At 36.6% G+C, this 25,743-nt stretch overlaps 1 protein-coding gene and 2 long non-coding RNA genes across 3 annotated transcripts; 1 reads left to right on the top strand and 2 right to left on the bottom strand.

Annotated features, from left to right (window-relative positions):
• The first annotated feature begins 5,339 nt into the window (after positions 1-5,339).
• LOC125652507 (uncharacterized) lies at positions 5,340-6,528 on the top strand. The gene is made up of 2 exons (XR_007361598.2): positions 5,340-5,672; positions 6,201-6,528. It is a non-coding gene; the product is annotated as an uncharacterized LOC125652507 (long non-coding RNA).
• Positions 6,525-9,204, bottom strand: LOC130054779 (uncharacterized). The gene is made up of 2 exons (XR_008803116.1): positions 7,767-9,204; positions 6,525-6,856 (listed from the first exon to the last, which is right to left on the bottom strand). It is a non-coding gene; the product is annotated as an uncharacterized LOC130054779 (long non-coding RNA).
• A 14,610-nt stretch (positions 9,205-23,814) lies between these two features.
• LOC125651210 (growth arrest-specific protein 1 homolog) lies at positions 23,815-25,543 on the bottom strand. The gene has a single exon (XM_048879789.2). The coding sequence runs from the start codon at positions 25,038-25,040 to the stop codon at positions 24,303-24,305; it is 738 nt and encodes a 245-aa protein (XP_048735746.1). The 5' UTR covers positions 25,041-25,543; the 3' UTR covers positions 23,815-24,302.
• Between the last annotated feature and the right edge of the window lie 200 nt (positions 25,544-25,743).

The raw sequence follows: 25,743 nt of genomic DNA, 5'->3' as shown, positions 1-25,743 counted from the left end.
CTTGAATTTACACTACCTGAAGATGCTTCCATATAAATATGATTAATCACAGCTTTGCTATTCTTGAGAAGAAGATTTTTAAAGATTTTCCCTATATATTTGTGTGTAAAACTTTGATCCCCTCTTGGGCCCCATCTTATCCCAGGGGGCCATGATTTGAACAAACTTGAATCTGCACTATGTCAGAAAGTTTTCATGTAAAAATCAGCTTTTCTGGCTCAGTGGTTCTTGAGAAGAAGATTTTTAAAGATTTTTCCTATATATTTGTATGTAAAACTTTGATCCCCTATTGTGGCCCCATCCAACCCCAGGCGCCCATGATTTGAACAAACTTGAATCTGCATTATGTCAGGAAGCTTTCATGTAAATCTCAGCTTTTCTGGCTTAGTGGTTCTTGAGAAGAAGATTCTTCCTATATATTTGTATGTATAACTTTGATCCCCTATTGTGGCCCCATCCAACCCCCGGGGGCCATGATTTGAACAAACTTGAATCTGCATTATGTCAGGAAGCTTTCATGTAAATCTCAGCTTTTCTGGCTTAGTGGTTCTTGAGAAGAAGATTTTTAAAGTTTTTCCCTATATATTTGTGTGTAAAACTTTGATCCCCCCTTGGGGCCCCATCCTATCCCCGGGGGCCATGATTTGAACAAACTTGAATCTGCACTATGTCAGGAAGTTTTCATGTAAAAATCAGCTTTTCTGACTCAGTGGTTCTTGAGAAGAAGATTTTTAAAGATTTTCCCTATATATTTGTGTGTAAAACTTTGATCCACCCCTTGGGGCCCCATCTTATCCCCGGGGGCCATGATTTGAACAAACTTGAATCTGCACTATGTCAGAAAGTTTTCATGTAAAAATCAGCTTTTCTGGCTCAGTGGTTCTTGAGAAGAAGATTTTTAAAGATTTTTCCTATATATTTGTATGTAAAACTTTGATCCCCTATTGTGGCCCCATCCAACCCCAGGCGCCCATGATTTGAACAAACTTGAATTTGCATTATGTCAGGAAGCTTTCATGTAAATCTCAGCTTTTCTGGCTTAGTGGTTCTTGAGAAGAAGATTTTTAAAGATTTTTCCTATATATTTGTATGTAAAACTTTGATCCCCTATTGTGGCCCCATCCAACCCCCGGGGGCCATGATTTGAACAAATTTGAATCTGCATTATGTCTGCAAGCTTTCATATAAATCTCAGCTTTTCTGGCTTAGTGGTTCTTGAGAAGAAGATTTTTAAAGTTTTTCCCTATATATTTGTGTGCAAAACTTTGATCCCCCCTTGGGGCCCCATCCTATCCCCGGGGGCCATGATTTGAACAAACTTGAATCTGCACTTTGTCAGAAAGTTTTCATGTAAAAATCAGCTTTTCTGGCTTAGTGGTTCTTGAGAAGAAGATTTTTAAAGATTTTTCCTATATATTTGTATGTAAAACTTTGATCCCCTATTGTGGCCCCATCCAACCCCAGGCGCCCATGATTTGAACAAACTTGAATCTGCATTATGTCAGGAAGCTTTCATGTAAATCTCAGCTTTTCTGGCTTAGTGGTTCTTGAGAAGAAGATTTTTAAAGATTTTTCCTATATATTTGTATGTAAAACTTTCATCCCCTATTGTGGCCCCATCCAACCCCAGGCGCCCATGATTTGAACAAACTTGAATCTGCATTATGTCAGGAAGCTTTCATGTAAATCTCAGCTTTTCTGGCTTAGTGGTTCTTGAGAAGAAGATTTTTAAAGTTTTTCCCTATATATTTGTGTGCAAAACTTTGATCCCCCTTGAGGCCCCATCCTATCCCCGGGGGCCATGATTTGAACAAACTTGAATCTGCACTATGTCAGGAAGTTTTCATGTAAAAATCAGCTTTTCTGACTCAGTGGTTCTTGAGAAGAAGATTTTTCCTATATATTTATATGTAAAACTTTGATCCCCTATTGTGGCCCCATCCAACCCCCGGGGCCCATGATTTGAACAAACTTGAATCTGCATTATGTCAGGAAGCTTTCATGTAAATCTCAGCTTTTCTGGCTTAGTGGTTCTTGAGAAGAAGATTTTTAAAGTTTTTTCCTATATATTTGTGTGTAAAACTTTGATCCACCCCTTGGGGCCCCATCTTATCCCCGGGGGCCATGATTTGAACAAACTTGAATCTGCACTATGTCAGGAAGTTTTCATGTAAAAATCAGCTTTTCTGACTCGGTGGTTCTTGAGAAGAAGATTTTTCCTATATATTTATATGTAAAACTTTGATCCCCTATTGTGGCCCCATCCAACCCCCGGGGCCCATGATTTGAACAAACTTGAATCTGCATTATGTCAGGAAGCTTTCATGTAAATCTCAGCTTTTCTGGCTTAGTGGTTCTTGAGAAGAAGATTTTTAAAGTTTTTCCCTATATATTTGTGTGTAAAACTTTGATCCACCCCTTGGGGCCCCATCTTATCCCCGGGGGCCATGATTTGAACAAACTTGAATCTGCACTATGTCAGAAAGTTTTCATGTAAAAATCAGCTTTTCTGGCTTAGTGGTTCTTGAGAAGAAGATTTTTCCTATATATTTATATGTAAAACTTTGATCCCCTATTGTGGCCCCATCCAACCCCCGGGGCCCATGATTTGAACAAACTTGAATCTGCATTATGTCAGGAAGCTTTCATGTAAATCTCAGCTTTTCTGGCTTAGTGGTTCTTGAGAAGAAGATTTTTAAAGTTTTTCCCTATATATTTGTGTGTAAAACTTTGATCCACCCCTTGGGGCCCCATCTTATCCCCGGGGGCCATGATTTGAACAAACTTGAATCTGCACTATGTCAGAAAGTTTTCATGTAAAAATCAGCTTTTCTGGCTTAGTGGTTCTTGAGAAGAAGATTTTTCCTATATAATTGTATGTAAAACTTTGATCCCCTATTGTGGCCCCATCCAACCCCAGGGGGCCATGATTTGAACAAACTTGAATCTGCATTATGTCAGAAAGCTTTCATGTAAATCTCAGCTTTTCTGGCTTAGTGGTTCTTGAGAAGAAGATTTTTAAAGTTTTTCCCTATATATTTGTATGCAAAACTTTGATCCCCCCCTTGTGGCCCCATCCTACCACCGGGGGCCATGATTTGAACAAACTTGAATCTGCAATATGTCAGGAAGCTTTCAGGTAAATTTCAGCTCTTCTGGCCCAGTGGTTCTTGAGGAGAAGATTTTTAAATGACCCCACCCTATTTTTGCATTTTTGTGATTATTTCCCCTTTGAAAGGGACATGGCCCTTCATTTGAACAAACTTGAAAGACCTTCACCCAAGAATGCTTTTGGCCAAGTTAGGTTGAAATTGGTCCAGTGGTTCTGGAGAAGAAGTCGAAAATGTGAAAAGTTTACAGACAGACGGACGCCGGACAAAATGTGATCAGAATAGCTCACTTGAACCCTCGGTTCAGGTGAGCTAAAAAGAGGCAAATTGCTGAAATAGCAAGAAATGAAACATTTCAATCATAGAAGTAGTGGATCAATCCGTGAAATGTTTTTGAGCATTGGAGATGTAATAACACAAAATGTAGTAGAAGAAATAAATATGGCTGATAGTTTTGGTTTGATGATAGATGAGGTGACTGATATTTCTCTCACTGAACAATTGGTATGCTTCATTCAATATGTTGACAAGAGTGGTTGCCCAAAAATTCAGTTCTTATTTACAGCTGATTTATTAAAGGACTCTGATTCAGCAGATGCTGCCACAATTGTTAAGGTTGTTAAAGATAAATTAGACCAATTTGGAATTGACATAAGTAAGCTTAGGAGCATAGGCACTGACGGAGCATCGGTGATGACAGGCAAGAGAAATGGTGTGCCTGCACTGTTGAGAAAGGAAAATCCAGGACTTATAAACATTCACTGCATTTGCCATAAGCTGGCACTTGCATGTGCAGACACGAAGGCAGAATTAAAAGACATAGATCAGGCGCAACTCACCTTACAGCAGCTATGGAAGTTTTTCCAAAACTCTCCGAAAAGAACTGCGGTCTACCTAAAAGTGCAGGAAGGAACCAGGAATCTAAACCTAAACGAAGGCTCAAGAAAGGTAGTTGCTAAAAAGCTGAAAAAGGCATGCACAACACGTTGGCTGTCTTTTGATTTGTCTGTGAGAGCTCTCTTTGAAGATTTTGCTGCAGTTTTGCAAACCTTAAGTCAACTCAGCGAGAAAGAAACAGCCGCCTATGGATTATTAAAAAGGATGAATACAGTTAGATTTCTTGAAACACTATATATATTGAAATCTATACTTCCTGTACTATCCAAGTTGTCGAAGATATTTCAGACAGGAAACATTGATTTCAGTCAGATACACAACAGACAAAATTGAAGAGATTGTACAATCTAAAGAACCTCTAGAAGAAATGAAAAAAGATATCAATGATGGGAAACTTACAATGCTCACTCATCAGTTTAACCCAAGTGACACAGACTATCAGAATCTGGAAACTTTGATGAGAAAGTATGCTACTGCCTTACAGGAAAACATTAACTCAAGATTTGAAGATGCTCTATCTGTATTGAAGGCATTTGATATTTTTAACCCTACTTCTTTGCCAGAAAGAACTGACCTTGAGTTTAAAGACTATGGTGTCAAAGCTTTGGAGACACTTATAGAAATATTCTACCCTGACTGACAGTTAGATAGGAAAAATGAAATCCTAACAGAGTGGAACAAGATCAAATACAACATGTTAGAGTGGAAGAAAAACATCAATGAAAATTCATCAGAGCTGAGCAAAACTCAAATTATCTTAAAGATGATTTTGGTGAGAAAAAGGGACTTGATCATTTTTTCCCCACACATCATTGAACTGGCAGAAATTTGCCAGTCAATGCCAGTATCAAATGCCTGGCCGGAAAGGGGTGCAAGTACTGTAAAAAGGGTAAAAACCAGATTAAGAAGTTCAATAAAAGAGGACATGCTAATGACATTGATGAACATTTCAATAAATGGACCAAAAACAGGAGAAAGTGAAAAAATAACTGAGAAAGCTGTAAAACACTGGCAAAATCAAAAGGAAAGGAGGAAACTGCCAAAGAATACAACAAATTTGATAACAAAAGGTGCACAAAATGAAACTGTCGAAACAGTTGATTCAGAATGCCAGACAGACATCACGGGGGACAACATCAGACAAATGTTAAGAGAGGAAGTCAAGGTTGCATGTAAACAAATGTTGCTAGAGGATGAGTATGATGAGGATGGCTATGAAAGTGATGCCAACAGTGACTTTGAATTTTGACTTGTTGACTTTGAAAAAATGGAAACTGAGAATTCTAAATAAAAGATTAAGATTAAATGATTCAATAGCACTGAATACATAGTTTATTAAATATGTTTTAGGAACAAACATACTTGCACTAAAATTTTTGAATCAGCACATATTTCAAAATTTACAAATAGTTATGAAAACAGAAAGTGTTTTTTGTATAGACTGTCCATAGGGGCTGTAAGTCTCGTTTCTCGTCACTTCCGGTGACAAACAAATCCGATTCAGTATATACGAGTATAGAATTGGGCCAACTACACGTCCGAAAAACCAATGCTTATGCGTAAATCAGAGAACGCTGTGTACCACAACCATTTGTTATGTTCCTGTTTAACAAGTTGACGTATATTGTCAATGCAGTGGTTCAAGTGTCGATGGAGAACAACCAGGTAACTGCAAGTATACGTTCATTTCCACCTTCATGAATGATTATTCGATAATTACGCAATTCATTTGTACTTTTAATTCAACTTACTTCTTCTCTTTTAATTCAAACAACTAGGCCTATTATCGTTAATAATTAGACATACAAATGTACAATGTAACTCAAGTAGATAATTTTATGATGTGGCTAAAATTGAGGGGGGGGGGGGGGTTATGGTTATATTATTGCCCTTTACTTCACTGGTTTTTATTATTATTATTTAAGCAATTTGGAGAAAATAGTAATATTAAGATAACTTGATTATCTATGGCTTGATTATGTTTGTAAATATTTAGCAAGAAATTACAGGGGAAGGGGGGGAGCTTCTTGTCTAAAGATATAAGGAGGCAAATGCCGGAGAGAGTAATTTCAGTGGTAGAGAATTTGTAGAATGTGTATCTTCTGTACGAGAATATATTGACGCCTCTTTATTGTGGATTCTCTTTTTATAGTCTTCATTGTACATTATATATAAACTTTTTCTTACATTTAGAATTCAGGAAGAGTATTTTCTCCCTCAAGTCCAGCCATCCTTACTATCACCTGATACAGGACTAGCTTTTTGGACTACAGCCGACTGCATGCAAATTCTCCGGATCATGAAGGACTCTTAGTGGACAAAGAACATTGCAAAGTGATAGAATTTTATTGCTGCAACTTGATTATTTGGAGAACAGCTGACTGCAGAATTATCTGGGATCATAAAGGACTCTGAATGGACACATACCATTAACAGAATTATACTTTCAATATTTTCATTCCTGGATGGATTTAAAATCAACATGTATGATAAAATATACTTAATAAAACAATAACAATCAGTAGTGCATTTTTATTTATACTAAACTATTTGACACACACGTTTTGTTTTATTCATAAAGGATTTGCAAAAAATAATAAATGAAGAAAATTATATCAAATTTAAAAAAAAAAAAACTGCTTAATTCCAGTCGTGGGTTTTGCGGGAATTCTGCTGTGGAGCACATGTTGATCCTGTATTCAAAGTTGAAAAATAAGTGATTGCACCATTAGGTGTTACACAAGTCACTGCTTTGACGGTAAGTCAGCACTTACAGGAACTGTATGTCATGCCGTGGGTATCAAGGTGTCCGGGAATATTTCAAGAGACTGGTTTCAATGGCATCTAACCTAAATAAAAAAATGAAATAGAAATCATTTTCATGCAATACGTTTCTCTTTATCTCAAGGAAGTTATTGTAAGACACATTCTTGAATTTAGTTTAAACTAATATTTTTCTATACATAAAACTGTGTTTATACAATTTGAAACTGGTTTAGGGAGAGAGGATAGAAAAATTCAATGCAGATGGAGAAAGTTTGTTTAATAATAATATTCCCAGTAAACAGTGAATACAGTTGTACGAACCTTAAAACATAACATATTACATGAATGTTATCAAATTATAACACACACCCCCCCTTTTCTTCCACAAGTACCAACCGAATCTCAATGAATCCACTTTCTAAAAACAATAATTTATTGTTTTATAATATTAAATACCATCACTTCTTTTTGAAAATTGTGTAAATATTACATTTATCAAGGTTTAGCTGCAATAATGTAGCCCTCTCCGAGTTTATTAATCTGACCCCCCCCCCTTTTTTTTTTTAAAGGAGAGGGATATATTATTGCAGCTAATCAAGGTCATGCACGCACGACGCCGATAAGAAATCAGTGATGAAGTTTTGTTGTATATGTCATGGAAAGAGTACTATTTAGTAGTGCTACAGCTGCTGTGTCTAGGAATGTTTTTTGTAAAAATTCTCTATAGATCGTAAAATTATGCCCCCCCCCCCCCCTATAAACATTTCATTTATACAATTTCAAGCGTGACTGCATGTGACGTATAACTGTATACATTTTGATTTGTGGATTGTAAATAAATACATGTAAATCTATTTATATTTACTTGAGCGTATATGTAACTAAAGGCTGATGATCGGTATGAAGGCCCTAGATTTGGTAACAAACAAAACCAAGATATTTATCTAATGGAAATCAAGTTTACTACCGGTATTAGAATGCATTTATACTGACCTGCAAAACTTTCCCCATAACGTCCAATTCTTTCCATCGTCCAAAACAACGATAAAAACTGCAGGATATTTCCAACTTGTATGATTTCATGCAAACCGTAAAGGTTTGTTTGTCACCGGAAATACTCAAATCTCGCGTCATCTCGTTTGCGAGCTTACAGCCCCTATTGTAAAAATAAATAATGAAATTCTTTTCTGAAAAATGATAAATCTTAAGGTAGCGACGGATAGCAAACACGTGATCAGTAAAAATTGTGTATTTTCACGTGAATTCATTTTCCGGAATTCCTTACTCCGTCATAGAATAGTCTAAAAACAAAAAGGGGTTCCGAAAGTGTTTTGTTGCTGTGACTGACTCGCCTACAGAAAATATGCACATACCACTTAAGTATACGTCAATGTCTGTAATAATGGTAGATCAAATGTTTCATCTGTGTGAAACTTTTTGCTAATCGAAATGTTAAACCAACCACCAATCCATGTACATAGATGCGCTACGTAAACAAAGTTGTTGATTGATGCATCGTAATGTCCGAGTGCTGCATGCTGAGAGATTAAATACTGTTTATACAGTCATTGAGAGACCTAACAAAGTTTCTTGCAAGAAGAGGAAGTTGGTGGATGCATTCAAGTTGGACAACGAAATCATAGTTTCGTTTGGTGAGTGAAAAAAATGCCATAAATTTGTATTCAAAAGTTCAACTCACATTTCCTCTGCTATTTCACAACGCGATTTATAATAACATCTGTAAGTTTAAACACACGACATACAGTAGATGTATTTTTTTGTATGTATATATGTATTCCATATGTGCATAAAATATAACTCCCACCTGTGCCAGTGATTGTAAACGAACGGATGTCATGTAAATGTATACCACATTTGTAAACATGGGCTCTCACAACTCTTTTATTAAGAAAATAATAATATCGTTATGAAAATAACTGTTACGAAAATAACATACCTTGAACTACATGTATAAAAGTAATGAAAAACAAATATCTGGATAGACCTACTATCTAGGGGTATGAGGGAACCGGATAAAAAGTGGAAGGGGGGGGGGGGGGCATGTGTTGAATTATAATTTCCTAGACTATAGTATACATATATTATTACTTTGAAATTTCAGTGGCCTAAGAAATATATCAAACCTGAAGTTTTGTGTTTCACACAAACATGTAGGTTGGCAAAACCTTTTTTAAATAATGTAAATTAATCACAAGTCTGCATATGCCCTCTCATAGGCAAATGTATGCATTGTATGTATAAGTAAGATATGTATACTACACGTATGCCCTTCTCTTGACCCACATTTTGTAAATAAAACAGATATGATAAGTCTATGGCAGTTTATGAAAACATATATACATGTCATCTCATTGCAATTTATAATTTTGAAACATCGGTATTTAAATTTTAACTGAATATGTGTTGAGACACAGTTTTAAAATTCACATTGTATGACGCAATCTAATTACTCAATGGTATAATATAGACCTAACGGTGCAAATATCAATTATGATGATCTTTTTTCTAGGCATCAGCCTGAAGACCGAGGGAGGTTAGATAGGACCAGTGCAGGTTGAAGTGGATTTCGAGTCAACAAGTATAACAGCAAGAGAGGTACTATATATTTTTTTTGATAAACATTTGTAAAGACAATTCTGAGTATATCAGATATTCATCTTTTTTGCTATATTTAAATATATTTATCTATATTTTGAACAGGTACTCCATTTACAGTGATGATGACATATCCCCTGGACCCCCACAACTCCACAAATTTAAAAATGTTTGATCAAGTTCCGAAGATTAAAGAACTACTGCAAAATTTGGGACTGGATGAAAAACATTAATTCACTTATATGAGCTCAGAGCAGTGGATGTTATACAACATACTTTAAACTAAATTGTGAATTTAAGGGAAAACAAGTACATGTCATGTACTCGTATATTACAAGTACATGCCTTTTGAAAGACAATAATATTGCATAGATGTAAAGGAAATTTCAATGTTGATTATTTTTTATTAGATATATTAGTAAAAAATGTGCACATGATAGAATATCAATTTTATTACTTCAATCAATGTGTTTGAATTTTCCTTGTAATTCAAAATTTAGTTGAAACATACATCATAGATACATTAATGTATATAATTTTTTTTAGAAAAGTTTCATAATGGAACTAATTCACACCCCCCCCCCCCCCCCATACATACAGTGAACATAGACCTTCACCTGGGGAAAACTTCCGTTAGTTAATGCAATATACATGTACATGCATTCTCAGTTATCCAATAGTTCCATGTGAAACTACAATTAGAAATCTTAAACTTATGAAAGACACACCTATCTGTGAGGGTAAGATGACTCAGATGGACTTAATTGTAGTGATCCATGGGCAGTCCATGGGTCTCTTTCCATTGATATTAATTATTTATTGAAATATGAAATGGTTATTTAAACATATTTGCTGTATTATACTGTATAGTGATATAAATTTCTATCAAAAAATATGTATAGGTAATAGATTTGGTCTAGTTATTACAAGAAATTGTATGAAAAATAACTAAATATTTAGGCAATCATTGTGAGTGCAAAAAGGTCAACTGCAATAGCACACACTATATATCATTCTTAAATGGCTCATAGAAACTTCTAGTATTGTGAGTTTGAATGCTCAATATGGTAATTTGGGAATGCTTAATCATTTAAGGTCAATAGTTTATCTCTGCTGACTGTATCTCTTAAAATTCATTTCTAGAAGGGAGGGGGTAGGGTTACAAAATCTGACATAGTTTCAGATTAAACCTCATTTGGTATATTTTTTTCTATTCAATATTTTAGATACTACTTGACTTATTGTAAAAATGAAATAAAATCAGAAATTTTATGAGCAGAATTTTGTTGTTGTCAAAAAATGTATGCGTGATAGTATTTGAGAAACGCCATATTTAGGGTAAATTTGGTCAATTGCCAAGTCGAATCATGCCAATGTTTTCCTTAGATGCATTTTGAAAATCTAATCCATGTTGATTTTTTATCTGTTTGTGTTTAATTTACATAACTATATATGACAAACAATATTTCTGGTGTCAATAAAATTTTTATTGGCTTTTGTGTTAATTTGCTCAATTTTAGCATTTTTTGCCTTTTGGGGCTGCAAAAGAGGGGATTTCAATCTCGCTTTCCTCGAAAATTAACCTGATTACTTTTGTTGATTTTTTGATATGTTTTAGGATAAAGTCAAAATGTTAAAATAAATAAAATTGAAAAAAATTCAATGAGCGGTTTTTTTTGGGGCTAGCTATCAATAGCTACCTTAAGAAACAGTACTTTGTGTCATAATCATTTGCAAAATTTTAATCAATCAAAGATCTGAATTAACCAAATGAAAATTATTTCATGTTCAGTTGCTAGAACAAAAATCATAATACTAAGCAAAATGATGTCATGTGCAAATACTTGTAGCCACAGAAAACCAAAACAATATGAAAATGAATCAGTCAAAGAGACTGCACTCCATTCAACTTTGAATAAAGAAAACAAAAACTTTCATATTTACAACATCATTTATTTAAAATATTTGCATTTTTATTAAGTAATAAACATGTCACAGCAGTTTAACATCATGTTTCAACCAATATTAACCCTAAATTTTACAGATAAAAAAGCCCTTTTAACACAAAATTCAGTTAAAAAATAGCAGTATCAAATGCTGAAAACCCAGGAGCTTCGGGGGGGCTTCGCCCTCTAGACCCCCCACCCTCAGGCTGGGGGTACCTCCTGAGAATCAGGAGGTACCCCCAGCCTTTAAAATTAATGAAACCCCTGAAGAATACCACGTAATTGCATAGGGATGTTAATAATAGATAAGTACTATGAAGTTAATAACTGCGTAAATTGACCGGTGAGGTCCTTGGTACCTAAAATTATGATCGTGCGTAGTAAAAACCCGTGAACCCCAGTGGCCGTGAATAGCAATGCCTACCCTGAAACTTGGGCCCAATAATGCCTAGCAAGTAAACCTAGCGAGATAATGTAGTGGTTGGCCACATTGCAAATTGAACCTCGTGGTAGGTTGAGGTCCGAGCCCCTGGTCTATGCAGTGCCGACATGGCACAATCAGGTATACCTGAACGTTATCCAGGTTCATCTGTGTATGACATGTAATTGAATAAATACAAGTAACGCGACATAATGAACTGATTACAGAGTGGGACGAATTAAGAGTAAGGAAGCCTTGGAATTTGTAGCATGATGTGACTATCTGGTGCCCTTTGCTTGACCGACTCGCTAGCCATGCCTATGAAAAGTCATGAAACCTACGTTAACCAAGTACCTTGAATCATGAATGGCATTTTGGCCAAATAGATACAATCAAAATTGTGCCATAGGTTTGCCATTGGGATACATAATGATAGAGCACCGGCAATGCTAGGTATATTAGGTGGTGTAGGACATGACCAGGATATGAATTTACATATGGCGGCTGCCAGAAGATACATACAGAAACTAAGTCCGAGTATGGTATCGCCCTATGGGCTATGTTGTGCGAGTGCTTTACGACAGCCGGTAGAATTTGAACTAAGTGAATATTAAGGAATATCAAATAAATGCAGCGACTCACCATGTTGACCTTGAGAAGGGATGGTAGCCTTCGTCAGAGATTAGACGACTATCGCCGGCTGAATAGGTACCTCCTGCCTTCAGGGGAGGGGGAGGACCAGCGTTGTCGTGCTTCACTGCCTGACTGGTATGCCGTCCTGGTCTCGAGCTCCAGTCCCGTGGAGATCCCGGTTAGAAAGGTCCGTGTGTGGTGGTACGATAGAAATCGCTCCCCACAAAGCGGCCGAGCACAGGCCAAAATTTGGAAACCCATCGCCGACACTGGTGACGGTTCTATTCAGGTTGACCTTGAGAAAGGCTAGTAGCGTTCGCCCGGGATTAAATCTCCATCGCCGGGTGAATGGGTACCTCATGCATTTAAAAGAGGGGGGGGGGGTGGTGGCCATAACGTTGCCGTGCTTCACTGCCTTGCCCTCATAGTCTCGGACTAAAGTCCCGTGGGGATCCAGGATAGAAAGGTCCACAGCACCCATCGCAGTTGTAACAGATCGTCAAATTAAACCGCGGGTCCGAGTCACAGGTGGCACGATAAAAATCGCTGAGGCTGAGGCTCCCCGCTAAGTGGCCGAGAAAACGCTTAACTCAGGCCAAAGTTTAGCAACCCATCGCCGACAGTGGTGACGATTCCATTGTTGGAAGAGATGTTTTATTGTATTGCTTATAGGAATTAGATAGGTCACAGTTCGTTATCTTCACCATGGACAAAACAAATCAAAATCCAATCGATCGGTATTGCTTCTATGTGTCCCTTTTTTTTTTTTTTGACTTCATCCTGTTGCTGCACTGATAAAGGATTGTTTGGCTGCGTATACGATTGCACGATGTTAATAAATTAGCTCGATGGCAATGGATTGTCATTAAGAAAATCATTTTTCCCAATGTGTTGAATCTAAGGTTTGAGCAGAATGAAAAGTTAACAACTCGTTCCCCGTTAGGCGGAATTGTAAAAGGCAAGATAGTTCGAACCAGGTTTATTTCGTAAATGGTACGAACTGTATTAGCCAATCTTAATTAATTGTGGACTATTTGATATGTATCAAATAATCTTGATTAAAATAAAATATGAAAATTGAAACATATTTACATGTACCTTAAAGTTGAACATCTTCTGTATTCGTCTTAATCTCCAACTGACGACGTGACTTTGAAGTGACCTTGGGACCACACCCTTTGCCCCAGGATGATGCCTTGAACAATTTTTGTTTATCTACAACCTATCCTCATCCTTATGCATAAGTTTGGTGATAATTTGCCCAGTGGTTCTTGAGAAGAAGATTTTTTAGCAACCACTACTTTTGTTTGCATTTTCCTAATTATCTCCCCTTGTTAAAGGGTTAACAACCTTAGGTTTAGTATAAATGAACGCCCTTGGACCAAGGATACCCTGTGACAAATTTGACAAAAATTGACCAAGGGGTTCTTGAGATATAGCCCTTTTTCCAAAAAAGTTGACGCACACCGCACGCCACACATATGGCCATATGATTAGCTCTTTGAGCCTTCGGCTCAGAAGAGCTAATTATACAATACAAATAGAAATTATACAATACAAATGGAAAATATAGAATGCAAACGGAAAATTGTACAATACAAATGAAAAAGATCAAATATTGCAACGTTTGACATGCCATAGGGGGTGGGGTATTATTTTGTTTTTAAAAGCAAATTTTGTGTCCATCTTGATTATATTAAGAATATGAATCTAAAGTTGTCCTGTTTCTATCAGACTTATCCTGATTGATCTCTATTAGATTAAAATTGTACATTTTAAATTGCAGTCTGTGAAGCTCTCAGTCAGTGTAGGAAATGAATTAAACAATCTTCAATTATATGTTCAAGCTTTATCTAACAATGAGTTTGTAAACAATGACTAACACAATATTTGTTTTTGCATAAATATCAGTATTTTTCAATACCCTATGGACATATACAGTGACATTGTTCGGTTGAGTACAGTTCCTTCCATGAAAGGGGATGAGAAATTCACAAACAGGTCATCAAATATTCTCCAACAGTCTCAACCTCTGATTTTCTCAGTGGACAAATTACAGCTGAACAATCTTGGAGATTTTATCCGTAGATTTAAAAAATATTAGCAAATAACGTTTTCAATTTTCATAAATATTTTTTTTTATAAAAAATTTGAACGTTTATATTTGAATCTTTTAGGCATGTTTTATTAAATATTCATATCATGCACCAAATCACAACGATTCTTTTACTCAAAAATCTTTTATTTGCAAACCAAACACCCTTTTTATCATTCCAGAAAAAATCACAAAAAATTCATATAAAATAATTGAGAGCTTGTATCACTCTTTCAATGGTGAAATCATACTTCATAAGAGGTGTTTTAACGAGCCATTAATAAAATGTTAGTGTAATGAGCTACCTTAAGGCCAAACAAGGTACTACAGATAACCGTTAAACAGTTTGAGTGGAGAAGATTATATGTATTCCAGTAGCAAATTGCTATAATGGTGAATCAATTCTTACAGATGCATGTACATTGTACTTCGAATGATGTTGAACTCTGTTAATGCGTATTTAACTTCCCATATTTTGTTTTGTGGCCAGTGTCATAAACAATTGCCAACTGTTGGTTGTAGAAAATAATACATACTCAGAAAAAAAGAAGACGATTTATATTATGTTTAGACTACATGAATGATGTATTGATACATAAAATGTATTAGGCTTGTTCGTTGTACTGGGGAATGCTACAGGTATTTAAATGGCAAATACGCAATTAGACTATAAATATGATTGAAGGTCAGTTCTACGTCACGAGTGCTGGCATGGAGATCCGATTAGGGAAAATATCCCGTTTCGGTGGAACACCCTCTTACAGGTTATTGAACTTAATAACCAGTTTTGAGGAATTATTACATAGAGAGTACATGATTTCTCATTTTTCCTTCCACAGTTGTCAAGTAATGACGTTCTTATTTTACAGAGTATTTGTATGGGTATGGAAGATGTATATGTGGCAAGGACTTTTTTAATTTTTACTTAGTCCGTTTTTTGGAAATATTCAGAAAGTATATCACATATCTTTTCATATGTGGACGGCAAAAGGACAATTATTATTTGATCAACCATATTTTTTATCAAATTGATGAACTAAAATGACCAAAGTCTTTATAATGCCTCCCTCGATATAAAGCCAAATTAGGCCGGGACAAAAGCTGGCAATGTACCTGAAAATGAAAGGTGAAGATAACGAACTGTGATCAATATTATAACTCCTATATGCAATACAAAATAGGTAGTTGGGCAAACACGGACCCCTGGACACACCAGAGGTGGGATCAGGTACCTACGAGTAACGAAGTAACACTGTATACAAAGCTTATCAAAAGATAATGAAGTGTTTTTTCTACCGTAAATTTACATCTTTAGAATATATTAATGTTTGTTACTGCAGAACAACCTACGCGCGTCATATTTTATTAGTATTTTGTTTAATATCTGTTTCCCAGTTTTCAGAATGGTGTTATATATCCAATACTTGCGAATTAATGTTCAGTTTTATAGAAAAACGAACATTAATTCTATGTTTTATTTTCCTGTATTCATGTTAAGGTTTTAGTTATTAAAACAAAGCCTTACGCATTTTCATAACATGGCAGTGATGCATTTCTTTCGCGTTATAACTCCTTTCACCAATTAGTTTTTCTCCACACAGCAACAAAACTCAAGGTATCACACTGGTAATTGTCCAATCAAAATGAACTTAGTTATTTGTAGTTCCATATATTTAAAGGATTATTTTTTTCTTGCGCGATTTTTCTCATTTCCTCTTCTTCTTTTCTCTTAATTTTTATACCCCTGATTAGGAAATGTTGTGTAATTGTAGACAAGAGGCCCATGGGTCACATCGCTCACCTGAGTCACCTTGGCCCATATATGAAGACTTTCCATATATATTTGCATGTAAAACCTTAGTCCCTATTATCGCCCCAACCTACCCCTGGAGGCCATGTGAACAAACTGAATCTACAATATGTAAAACTTATACGGTACCAATTTTGATGCACCAGATGCGCATTTCGACAAATTATGTCTCTTCAGTGACGCTCAACCGAAATGTTTGAAATCCGAAATAACAATGAAGTTTTAGAGCTATTACAGGCAAAAACAATGTGCCAAAAAAGTGGAGTCAAATTTGTTCAAGGATAAGAACTATGCGTGAGGGAGATTATCCTTAATTTTGAAATGAATTTCTACATTTTATAACAGCAATTAAATATACATCCGTATTTTCAAGCTAGTAACGAAGTACTTAGCTACTGGGCTGTAGCGACCCTCGGGGACTAACAGTCCACCAGCAGCGGCCTCGACCCAGGGGTCATAATGTAAAACTTAAACGGTACCAATTTTGATGCACCAGATGCGCATTTATGTAAATATCAACTTCTTTGGCCCAATGGTTCTTCAGAAGAAGATTTGTAAATATTTCCCCTATATTTGTATGTAAAACTTTGACCCCCCCCCCCTTGTGGCCCCATCCTATCCCGGGGCATGATTTGAACAAACTTGAATCTGCACTGTGTCAGAAAGCTTTTATGTAAATATCAGCTTTTCTGGCTCAGTGGTTCTTGAGAAAATTTTAAAAGATTTTCCCTATATATTTGTATGTAAAACTTTGATCCCCCTTGTGGCCCTATCCTATCCCCGGGGCCATGATTTGAACAAACGTAAATCTGCACTATGTCAGAAAGCTTTCATGTAAATATAAACTTTTTCTGGCTCAGTGGTTCTTGAGAAGATTTTCCCAATATATTTGTATGTAAAACTTTGATCCCCTATTGTGGCCCCATCCAACCCCCGGGGGCCATGATTTTAAGAAACTTGAATCTGCATTATGTCAGAAAGCTTTCATGCAAATCTCAGCTTTTCTGGCTCAGTGGTTCTTGAGAAGAAGAATTTTCCTATATATTTGTATGTAAAACTTTGATCCCCTATTGTGGTCCCATCCAACCCCCGGGGGCCATGATTTGAACAAACTTGAATCTGCACTATGTCAGGAAGCTTTCATGTAAATTTCAGCTCTTCTGGCTCAGTGGTTCTTGAAAAGATTTTTAAATGACCACCCTTATTTTGGCATTTTTGGGATTATCTGCCCTTTGAAAGGGACATGGCCCTTCATTTGAATAAACCTGAAAGCCCTTCACCCAAGGATGCTTTTCGTCAAGTTTGGTTCAAATTGGCCCAGTGGTTCTGGAGAAGTCGAAAATGTAAATATTTTACAGACAGACGGACAACATGCGATCAGAAAAGCTCACTTGAGCTTTCAGCTCAGATGAGCTAAAAAAAAAACCAAGTGTATACAAAACTACTTGCTGTTGGTAGCTGAGGCTACTTCCTGAGGTGCACTCCGGCTGTTTACACACATGTAAAAAACACGTGGATTTGAGGGTAGTCTTTGCGGGTAATTTTTTTTTCGAAAATGCCGCGTAGGGTGTTGTTTTTCCGGTGTCGGCAGACGAGACAGGTAATACAGAACATTTCCGTCTGCGTTGTTCGGCATCAATTCTGTTAACTGATTTTTAATGAATTTTGTCCCTCTGAAGTAATATATAGTGAAAATGATTATCGGTGTGATACCTCAATACACGGCTCACGTAATCAACCGGAAGACATAAATAACAATGCAACACATAGAATCAAAGGGTCACAATATGCGAACCCGGAATACATATGCAAGGTGAAGATAACGAACAGCGATCAATCTCGTAACTCCTATAAGCAATACAAAATAGATAGTTGGGCAAACACGGACCCCTGGACACACCACTTTGTACTGCGCCTTTGATTTGCGTTATTGCCCATTTCTTTCGCGTTATATAACGTCTTTAATTTGTGTTATCACGCTTATCTGTCATACAGACACCGGAAAAACAACACCCTACGCGGCATTTTCGAAAAAAAAAAATTACATGTATCAAAACATCTGTCATTTGCGATTTAGCTTAGAAATATTTCTACATTTATAGCCCTTAGCCAATTAGGGTTAGTGATACTTTTAACTAATTCTTTGATGACCGATAAAGCCTGTACGCCTCTTGTACTCCCATATAACTTTGAGAAGCAAAATTATTTCTTTTCAAAAAGTACTTGGCATTAACACATGTAAATTGTACCCCAACGTTAATGATCCTCGCCTAATAGGTACCGCAACTGTATTCCTTCATTATTAGCCATGAAAGTATGTCTTGAACCTTGGATATTCCTTTCACACATGTATTCATACTCTTTATCCTTCCTGCATCGTGCCGATGGATGAACAAACAGAATAACTGAACCATAACATACGTCTAGATGATGTTTGAATATGTGTATCACATTTTAATATCCTTAGGCTAGCCGTATTAGTGCCGTTTCTATCTTGGTTTAGTGCCTGTAAAATTACCGATGTAAGCTTGATCGTTGACATAAAAACGAATAGGCTTCTTCCTCAAATTATTTGGAATATGATGCTATAATAGAAGCGTTTAATTACTGTTTTTGTTTGACCAACAAAACACTGACGGACGGACGCACTGCACATCTCATAATAGTTATACGACCCCTTTATGACGGGCGATAAAAATCTGTCATTTTTTAAATTGGACCACGAGTCAGAGAGTTTGTTGTTGTTTACGTGTTCGCTGAACCGAGATAAAAAAAAATCTGGATCGTACGATTTGGAAGCTTTGATGTTGTTTACGCTTTCGCTGGGCCAAGATAAAACGTTTGGAGGGTAGAATTTTATGAAAAACAGTTCGTTCACGTGTTTTGTGCACCAAATGACCTAGCGATCAAATACTATAGTTATACTCTATTGATTAACTGGGATTACCAAAATGATGTCGCTCACATTATCTTGCTTCCATTAAAGTTATTTTGATGTTGCATTTGTCGTAGAAATCCACTCGTAGTTTGATGCCGGACCATTTGAGATATTGAATTATTACTTGTAAGCACGTCATTTATTGTTGTGAATTTCAGGTGTAATTTTTATTTATTTATTTTGCTTGATTAACTGGAAGAACCAATCTCAGTTCAACTCACCAATACCCGGAAGAGATGTCTTCAACAAGAATGTACATAGATTGGCACTTACAATGTAATTCCAGTCTTTTTTTTTTAAGTCTGTAAAAATAAAAAGCCAGTGATTGGTTGATTGATATTTTTCTGCCACACTCAACAATTTTTCAGTTACCTGCTGGCGCCCAGTTTTTATTGGTGGAAGAGAGAACCCAGATATAATGTACCTGGGAAGAGACCACCGACCTTCCGAGAGTAAATTGGGAAACTTTCTCACTTACCGGCGCGATACAGAGGTGAGAGGCCGTGCGATTTTGTGCGCGATGCTCTAACCACTCGGCCCTCAAAAAAAGTCAATAAAAACTGAATGTATTATATATATATATATATATATATATATATATATATATATATATATAAAGCACTAAAATGACCAACGACACGAACAACCGTGAATTCTCAAATTATCGCTTCTTCAGGATAATAGAATATTTACAATAGAAAAGTAAAGAAACTACAGCTAAACTACAAAAGCTTATAACAAATAAAACGTCTACATATTAAAATTTTCGAGTGTAATATGTGGCAATAGAAAAGTTTGTTCCCGTCGAGCGTCAGGACTAAACGGAACTAATCAGTCCTAATGCTGGATCAATTCAAAAACAAAGAACAGATTTTAAAGAATTTTATTGATTCATTGCTCTATTGGATTCATTTAAACTGTTACATGTGCAATTTCCCAGAGACGCTTCATACCAAATTTGAAAAGAATTGGAAAGGTAGTTATCAAGATGTTAAAAATGTTCAATCGTTAACACACGGCAATGGATGCAGACCAATGACATAAAACTTATAATTCGAACTATTTTTCGACGTCCAAGTAACTCAGCGAAAAATCACAAAATTCAAACTTGATCTATAACATCGACGCCGTTCTTATATTTATGAATTTTCCGTACTGATTTTTTTTTTACCTTTTTGGGGAGTTCTTGTTAGTTTTTTGGGTTTTTTTTGCCGAATAAGAAATCTAAGAAACAATATATTTCGCCTTCTCTTCAATATAGTTTAGAGTGAACCCATTGTGAGAAAACCTAAGCAGGGTTCCATGTTTGTCTTACTCTAAATATATATAGGATTTACAAGATTGATCACCGTTCCTTGTATAACTTTACTTTTCCATTATGGAGATTTCACAGCTGTTTGCATGATGTACAACACCTGTCTGAAATCGATAAGTCCGAACAGGACCTCAACACAGTATATTTCGTGACAATCCCGTAGTCATCACGAAGTAGGCCGAATCTGTAGTCAAAATTAATATGAAAGGTGAAAATAACGAACAGTGTGTAAGGATCGACGTTACAACATTAAACAGTATTAACCTAATGTCAGGTACATCATTATAACGACACAGAATTGGTGAAATTCTATCTTTAAACATGAGTGTTGAACCCTCTGTTACATCAATTTATTTGTCAGTAGCGTGGTTCGGTTTGACAATTTACAAATCTAAAGACAAGTATCATGCAAAATAACTGGTTGTATATTTTTTTAACATCCCGCTCGAGAATTTTCAACTCATAAGGATGCATCAGCATTGTCGGTGAAGGGCAGCAACATTTCGGCCTATGCTCGGTGCTTACCACCTCTCAGCATGGGGGGGGGGGTGTTCTTGATTGTGCCACAACTGCTGTGACATGGGGCCTCGTTTTATGCGGCCTCATCCGAAAGACCCTCCCATTTAGTCACCTCTTACGACAAGCAAGTATACTAAGGACCTATTCTAACCCGGATCCCCACTAAATGCTTGTGATGAAAGATACTTTGCGAACCTTGGCTCTAATCTATTCTTCAGGTTAAAATTCAAGTTGTTAGCACTCGGGACCTCCTTGAGGCTTCTAATGGGTCGAGGGTGAAGCCCCGGGTCATTTCAGGATTCTACAATGGAGGGTAAAGATAACGAACAATGATCAAACTCGTAACTCCTATAAACAATACAAAATAGATAGTTGGGCAAACACAGACCCCTGGACACACCAGAGGTGGGATCAGGGGGGAGGGAGGGAGAAAGCATGCCCTGTCGTCCGGTCACACCCGCCGTGAGCCCTATATCCTGATTAAGCAAACGAAGCTATCAGCAGTCAAAATAAGTGTGTCAAGAACGGTCTAACAATCGGTATCAAACACGTCGGACAGCATTTGACCCAATGATAGGTTGTATTGGCAAACTAGATCGTTATAACAACCATAGAATTTGCATTTTTATTGGTTTTACCAGCGGTATAAGCATAATAAACATGTGGAATTTATTTATTTCTAACTTTAGATTGTTGATTAATTGTATATTTTAACGTCCTTCTTAAAAATCGTTCACTCGCGTGTATACGTCTTAACATTAGAAAATTGCAGTGATACACGTTTGTCAAAAGTCCCATAATCATTATGCTTTGCAAAAGATTGTGGAGCACAAGGTATGTTACATCTAAATCCATAGTCCACAGACAGAAGGGCATGTTGAATTTAATTTTACAACCCCCCGGGATTTGTTTGCGGGAATATGAAAACTCTATTCAAGAAGAGAATCCCCTAGTTTTGAATGGTAAAGTCATTGTCACCGACTGTGGCTCATTCACGTACACGTACTAGCAAAATTAATTCGTCTACCGATAATTTGTAGGCATCATCGTTGCACATATATCTTTGAAAAGGACACAAGTGCAGAGGAGAATCGTGTATTTCGAGTACAAATATTAGCAATTTACTGTTCACTCCATCCTCGCCAAATCCGACGTGAAAGAAACAGGGGTTTGGGCCCCTATAACACTGGACGTTAAGTGCGTTCCACAGGTGGATCCCAGATTGTTTTTATTGGTGTCTATCCTGTTGTAGGGAATCTACAGATGTAGGTGATAGCCTCTGGTAGAAGCACCAATAGAATGAAGAATCAGGAATGGCTTTTAGGAAGTTAAAAATAACTGCTATTGCTGCCCATTCGAGCAACTTCCGTCCCCGTTACAGGAAGCGCACTGCTGATTGACCAGTAGATATATGATTGACCAGTAGATATATTGCATCCCTTTGCTGTACACACATCAGCTTGTTGATGTTGTTTTAGATATTGGGGCCGCACACAGTATATGGATAACTCCGTTTACCTGATCAGGATATAGGGCTCACGGCGGGTGTGACCAGTCGACAGGGGATACTTACTCATCCTAGGCACCTGATCCCACATCTGGTGTATCCAGGGGTCCGTGTTTGCCCAACTATCTATTTTGTATATCTTGTGGGAGTTATGAGATTGATCCCTGTTCGTTATCTTCACCTTTCACAGTAGACATACTTCTGTTGTATTTTATTCCCATGAGGAAGTCACGTTTGAATCATATCAATAGATAATTGTGGTGAACATCCTTAGTACGTATAAATTTAGTTGAATTTCCTATCCATTATGTATATCTCGAAGCAACAAAACGCATCCCCACTCCCAAAGCATTTTACTGAAAAATATGAAAACCCTTAGTGATAAAATAAATAAGTGTACCGAGTTGGGGGTAATCATAAATCGTATGATTGCATAGTAGACCACATACTTGTAGGGAAATGATTGATTGATTGAGGTTTTACGCCGTTTTGGAAGTATTTCAGCCATTTTACGGCGGTTAACAAATTGAATGATGTTTGGTTGTGAGTGTTTGAGTTTCCCTGACGGCCCCCAGTGAGCCTACTCTTTTTCGATCAGGATGTAGGGAAATGAAGATATCGAAGTGACCGATCCGAAAAATACTACAAAGAATGCAAAGTTGAGGGTGTGGTCAGGTGGCTAGGAAGAGTACGCATCCACTGTTGAACGGTCACACCCGCCGTGAGCCCTATATTTCGGTCAGGTAAATAGAGTAACCTGTAATCAAAATTAGTGCGTAAAGAACGGCGTAACACTTGGTATGAAACACGTTTAGACAGTATTCAACCTAATGACAGGTTAATTTGCAAATTACATCATTATAACACAGAATTGGTGAAATTTTATCTTTAAACAAGACTGTTGAAACCCTTGTAACATCAATATATTTGTCAGTAGCGTGTCTCGGTTTGACAATTTACAAATCTAAATTAAAGACATGTAGCATGCAATATAAGTTGTTATTGGTTGTATATTTATCGTGCCACACCTGCTGTGATACGGGACCTCGGGTTTTGTGTTCTCATCCGAAGGATTGCCCTATTTAGTGGCCTCTTACGACAAGCAAGGGGTACTGAGGACCAATTCTAACCCGGATCCCCACGGCAAAATAATGATGTTTGTGTTGTAATGACTAAATACTATACGATTAGCATGCGATTAGTATAGAGAGTATAAGAGTTGCAAAAGTGACAACTTCAAATTAATGGAAATTGAAATTTATACATATACAATTTTAACAATTAATTTATAGGAAAACAATGTATCAATACTACCGTACATAAACATCAATAAAAAAGTATATCAATTGATTTTGTGTAATAAGACTTCTAAATTTTGTAACATTACATAAATAAATAAATTCCAATATTAAAGTAAATGAAAATTAAGTAAATGCCTTCATTTGACACTATACATGTTCGCTTTGAATAGTTGTACCATTAATTCTAATATACATTTTCAATATCTAGATCACAAATACATGAAACAAACCCTTTCCCCACAAAATACATCATTTACTTCATATATAACAATAGGTAAACAGACTCGTTGAAATGGAATAGCAAAATCGATACTGTTCATCGTATCATTCAGATAATGTCTGATATTTTCTACAGGATAACGATATCAAAACAATAAGCCATTCTACAAACACAAGTCAAGGTAAAAATTCAAACCACAGAACAATGTTTACGGGACTCGCTGTAACAGAATGATGGTGGTAGCCAACAGACGATAAATGGTCCAGTCCACGGAATAGAAGCCACTGGAATCATGGCGAGCCGCGTACTCATATCGCTTGTTATTATTTACAACGGAATACTTGTCTTTAAAGCAATACTCTCGTGTGTTCTGCAGGAGCTCAGAACAGTTAAAATCTTCCAACAGTTCATCACAAATACAATTCTGTAATTTAAAAGCATATTTCTGTTGATATAGTATGTTGATTGAGCTATTGCACCGCTCAGGGCAAGAACCTATTTCCTTCAAATTCCCACAGCGGGTCTTGTAATAATCCAAAGCACTGGAACAAGAACTGTCCGTATCGCATATCCAATGAGCAATAGAGCAGGCTATTTGCTTCGATGGGTCATTGAATATTTCAGCTGCATCCAGGACATTTTTGCAAACTTGCAGATTTCGTTTCTTAACACCACAGTCTGAGTATTTTTCATTACCCTTCTTGCAATCACATGTTATGTATTCGTAACCATCATCCCGCGTCATAAGGGTAATGAGTGCCTTCTGGCATTCCTCTGTACACTCGGCAGTTTCTCCCGAGAGTTGTCGACCACAAACGAGTTGAAAGTTATGTAAAGCGTTTCCACAACCTAATCGCGAATAACATCGCTCTTCTATGTCACTGCAATATTCATTTGCAAGTGCTAAGCATAGGAACATACACGGTACGAGTGAGTACTTTGTCATGTTGAAGTAGACAGATACGTCACATGATAATCAGAAGAAATGAAATTTTCCACGTATTGGTATTAAGTTACAAGTAATATAAAGATGAAACATCGCTATATAGTATATCACTACATGCACTACTTTGTCTATATAGTATATCACTACACGCACTACTTTGTCGACAGTTTTGAAAATCACTTGCTTCGTATTCTAGAGCCACATTAATCACATTAAGACTTCGATTTAATCCTGTTGTGATTTATCCATAATATCAATGTCTCCAATTTGTAATTCAAACCGACACACAATAACATAAAGTTTTGAAGAATCTCGAGTTCTTTCTGTCACGAGAAAAATGATCTCTAGAATTTTCTCTGTCACAATCAAACATGAATAAGCTTTCAGAGAAGAACTATTATTGAATCTTCGCACAATGACAGTCCAGTAAGTTATTCAGAGAGAGAAAGGCGACAAGAGGGGGCGTACAACTGGGCTACCGTTTGCCCGGAAAGCCAATAAAAAATTGCTATCGGTTTAACGTTAAAATGATTGATGCAGCTTTAAATAGAGAGAACCGATATGGGAGGCATATGTTGGTCTCAGCCAGAAATGCAGACATCAACACTTCTACGGAAATATGACTCTTTGACAATAAAACCGATCAACACCTTTCCTCATGCAAACAGCATTCAACGATAATACGATTAACTTTTAACAACAT

The sequence above is a fragment of the Ostrea edulis genome, chromosome 5, assembly GCF_947568905.1.
Source record: "Ostrea edulis chromosome 5, xbOstEdul1.1, whole genome shotgun sequence".
Lineage (NCBI taxonomy): Eukaryota > Metazoa > Mollusca > Bivalvia > Ostreida > Ostreidae > Ostrea > Ostrea edulis.
The sequence above is the reverse complement of the archived record's forward strand: the minus strand, read 5'-3'. Positions and strand labels throughout refer to the sequence as shown.

Excerpts from the sequence above, each read along its gene's own strand:
- LOC125651210 (XM_048879789.2), bottom strand. The coding sequence starts at position 25,040 with ATGACAAAGTACTCACTCGTACCGTGTATGTTCCTATGCTTAGCACTT.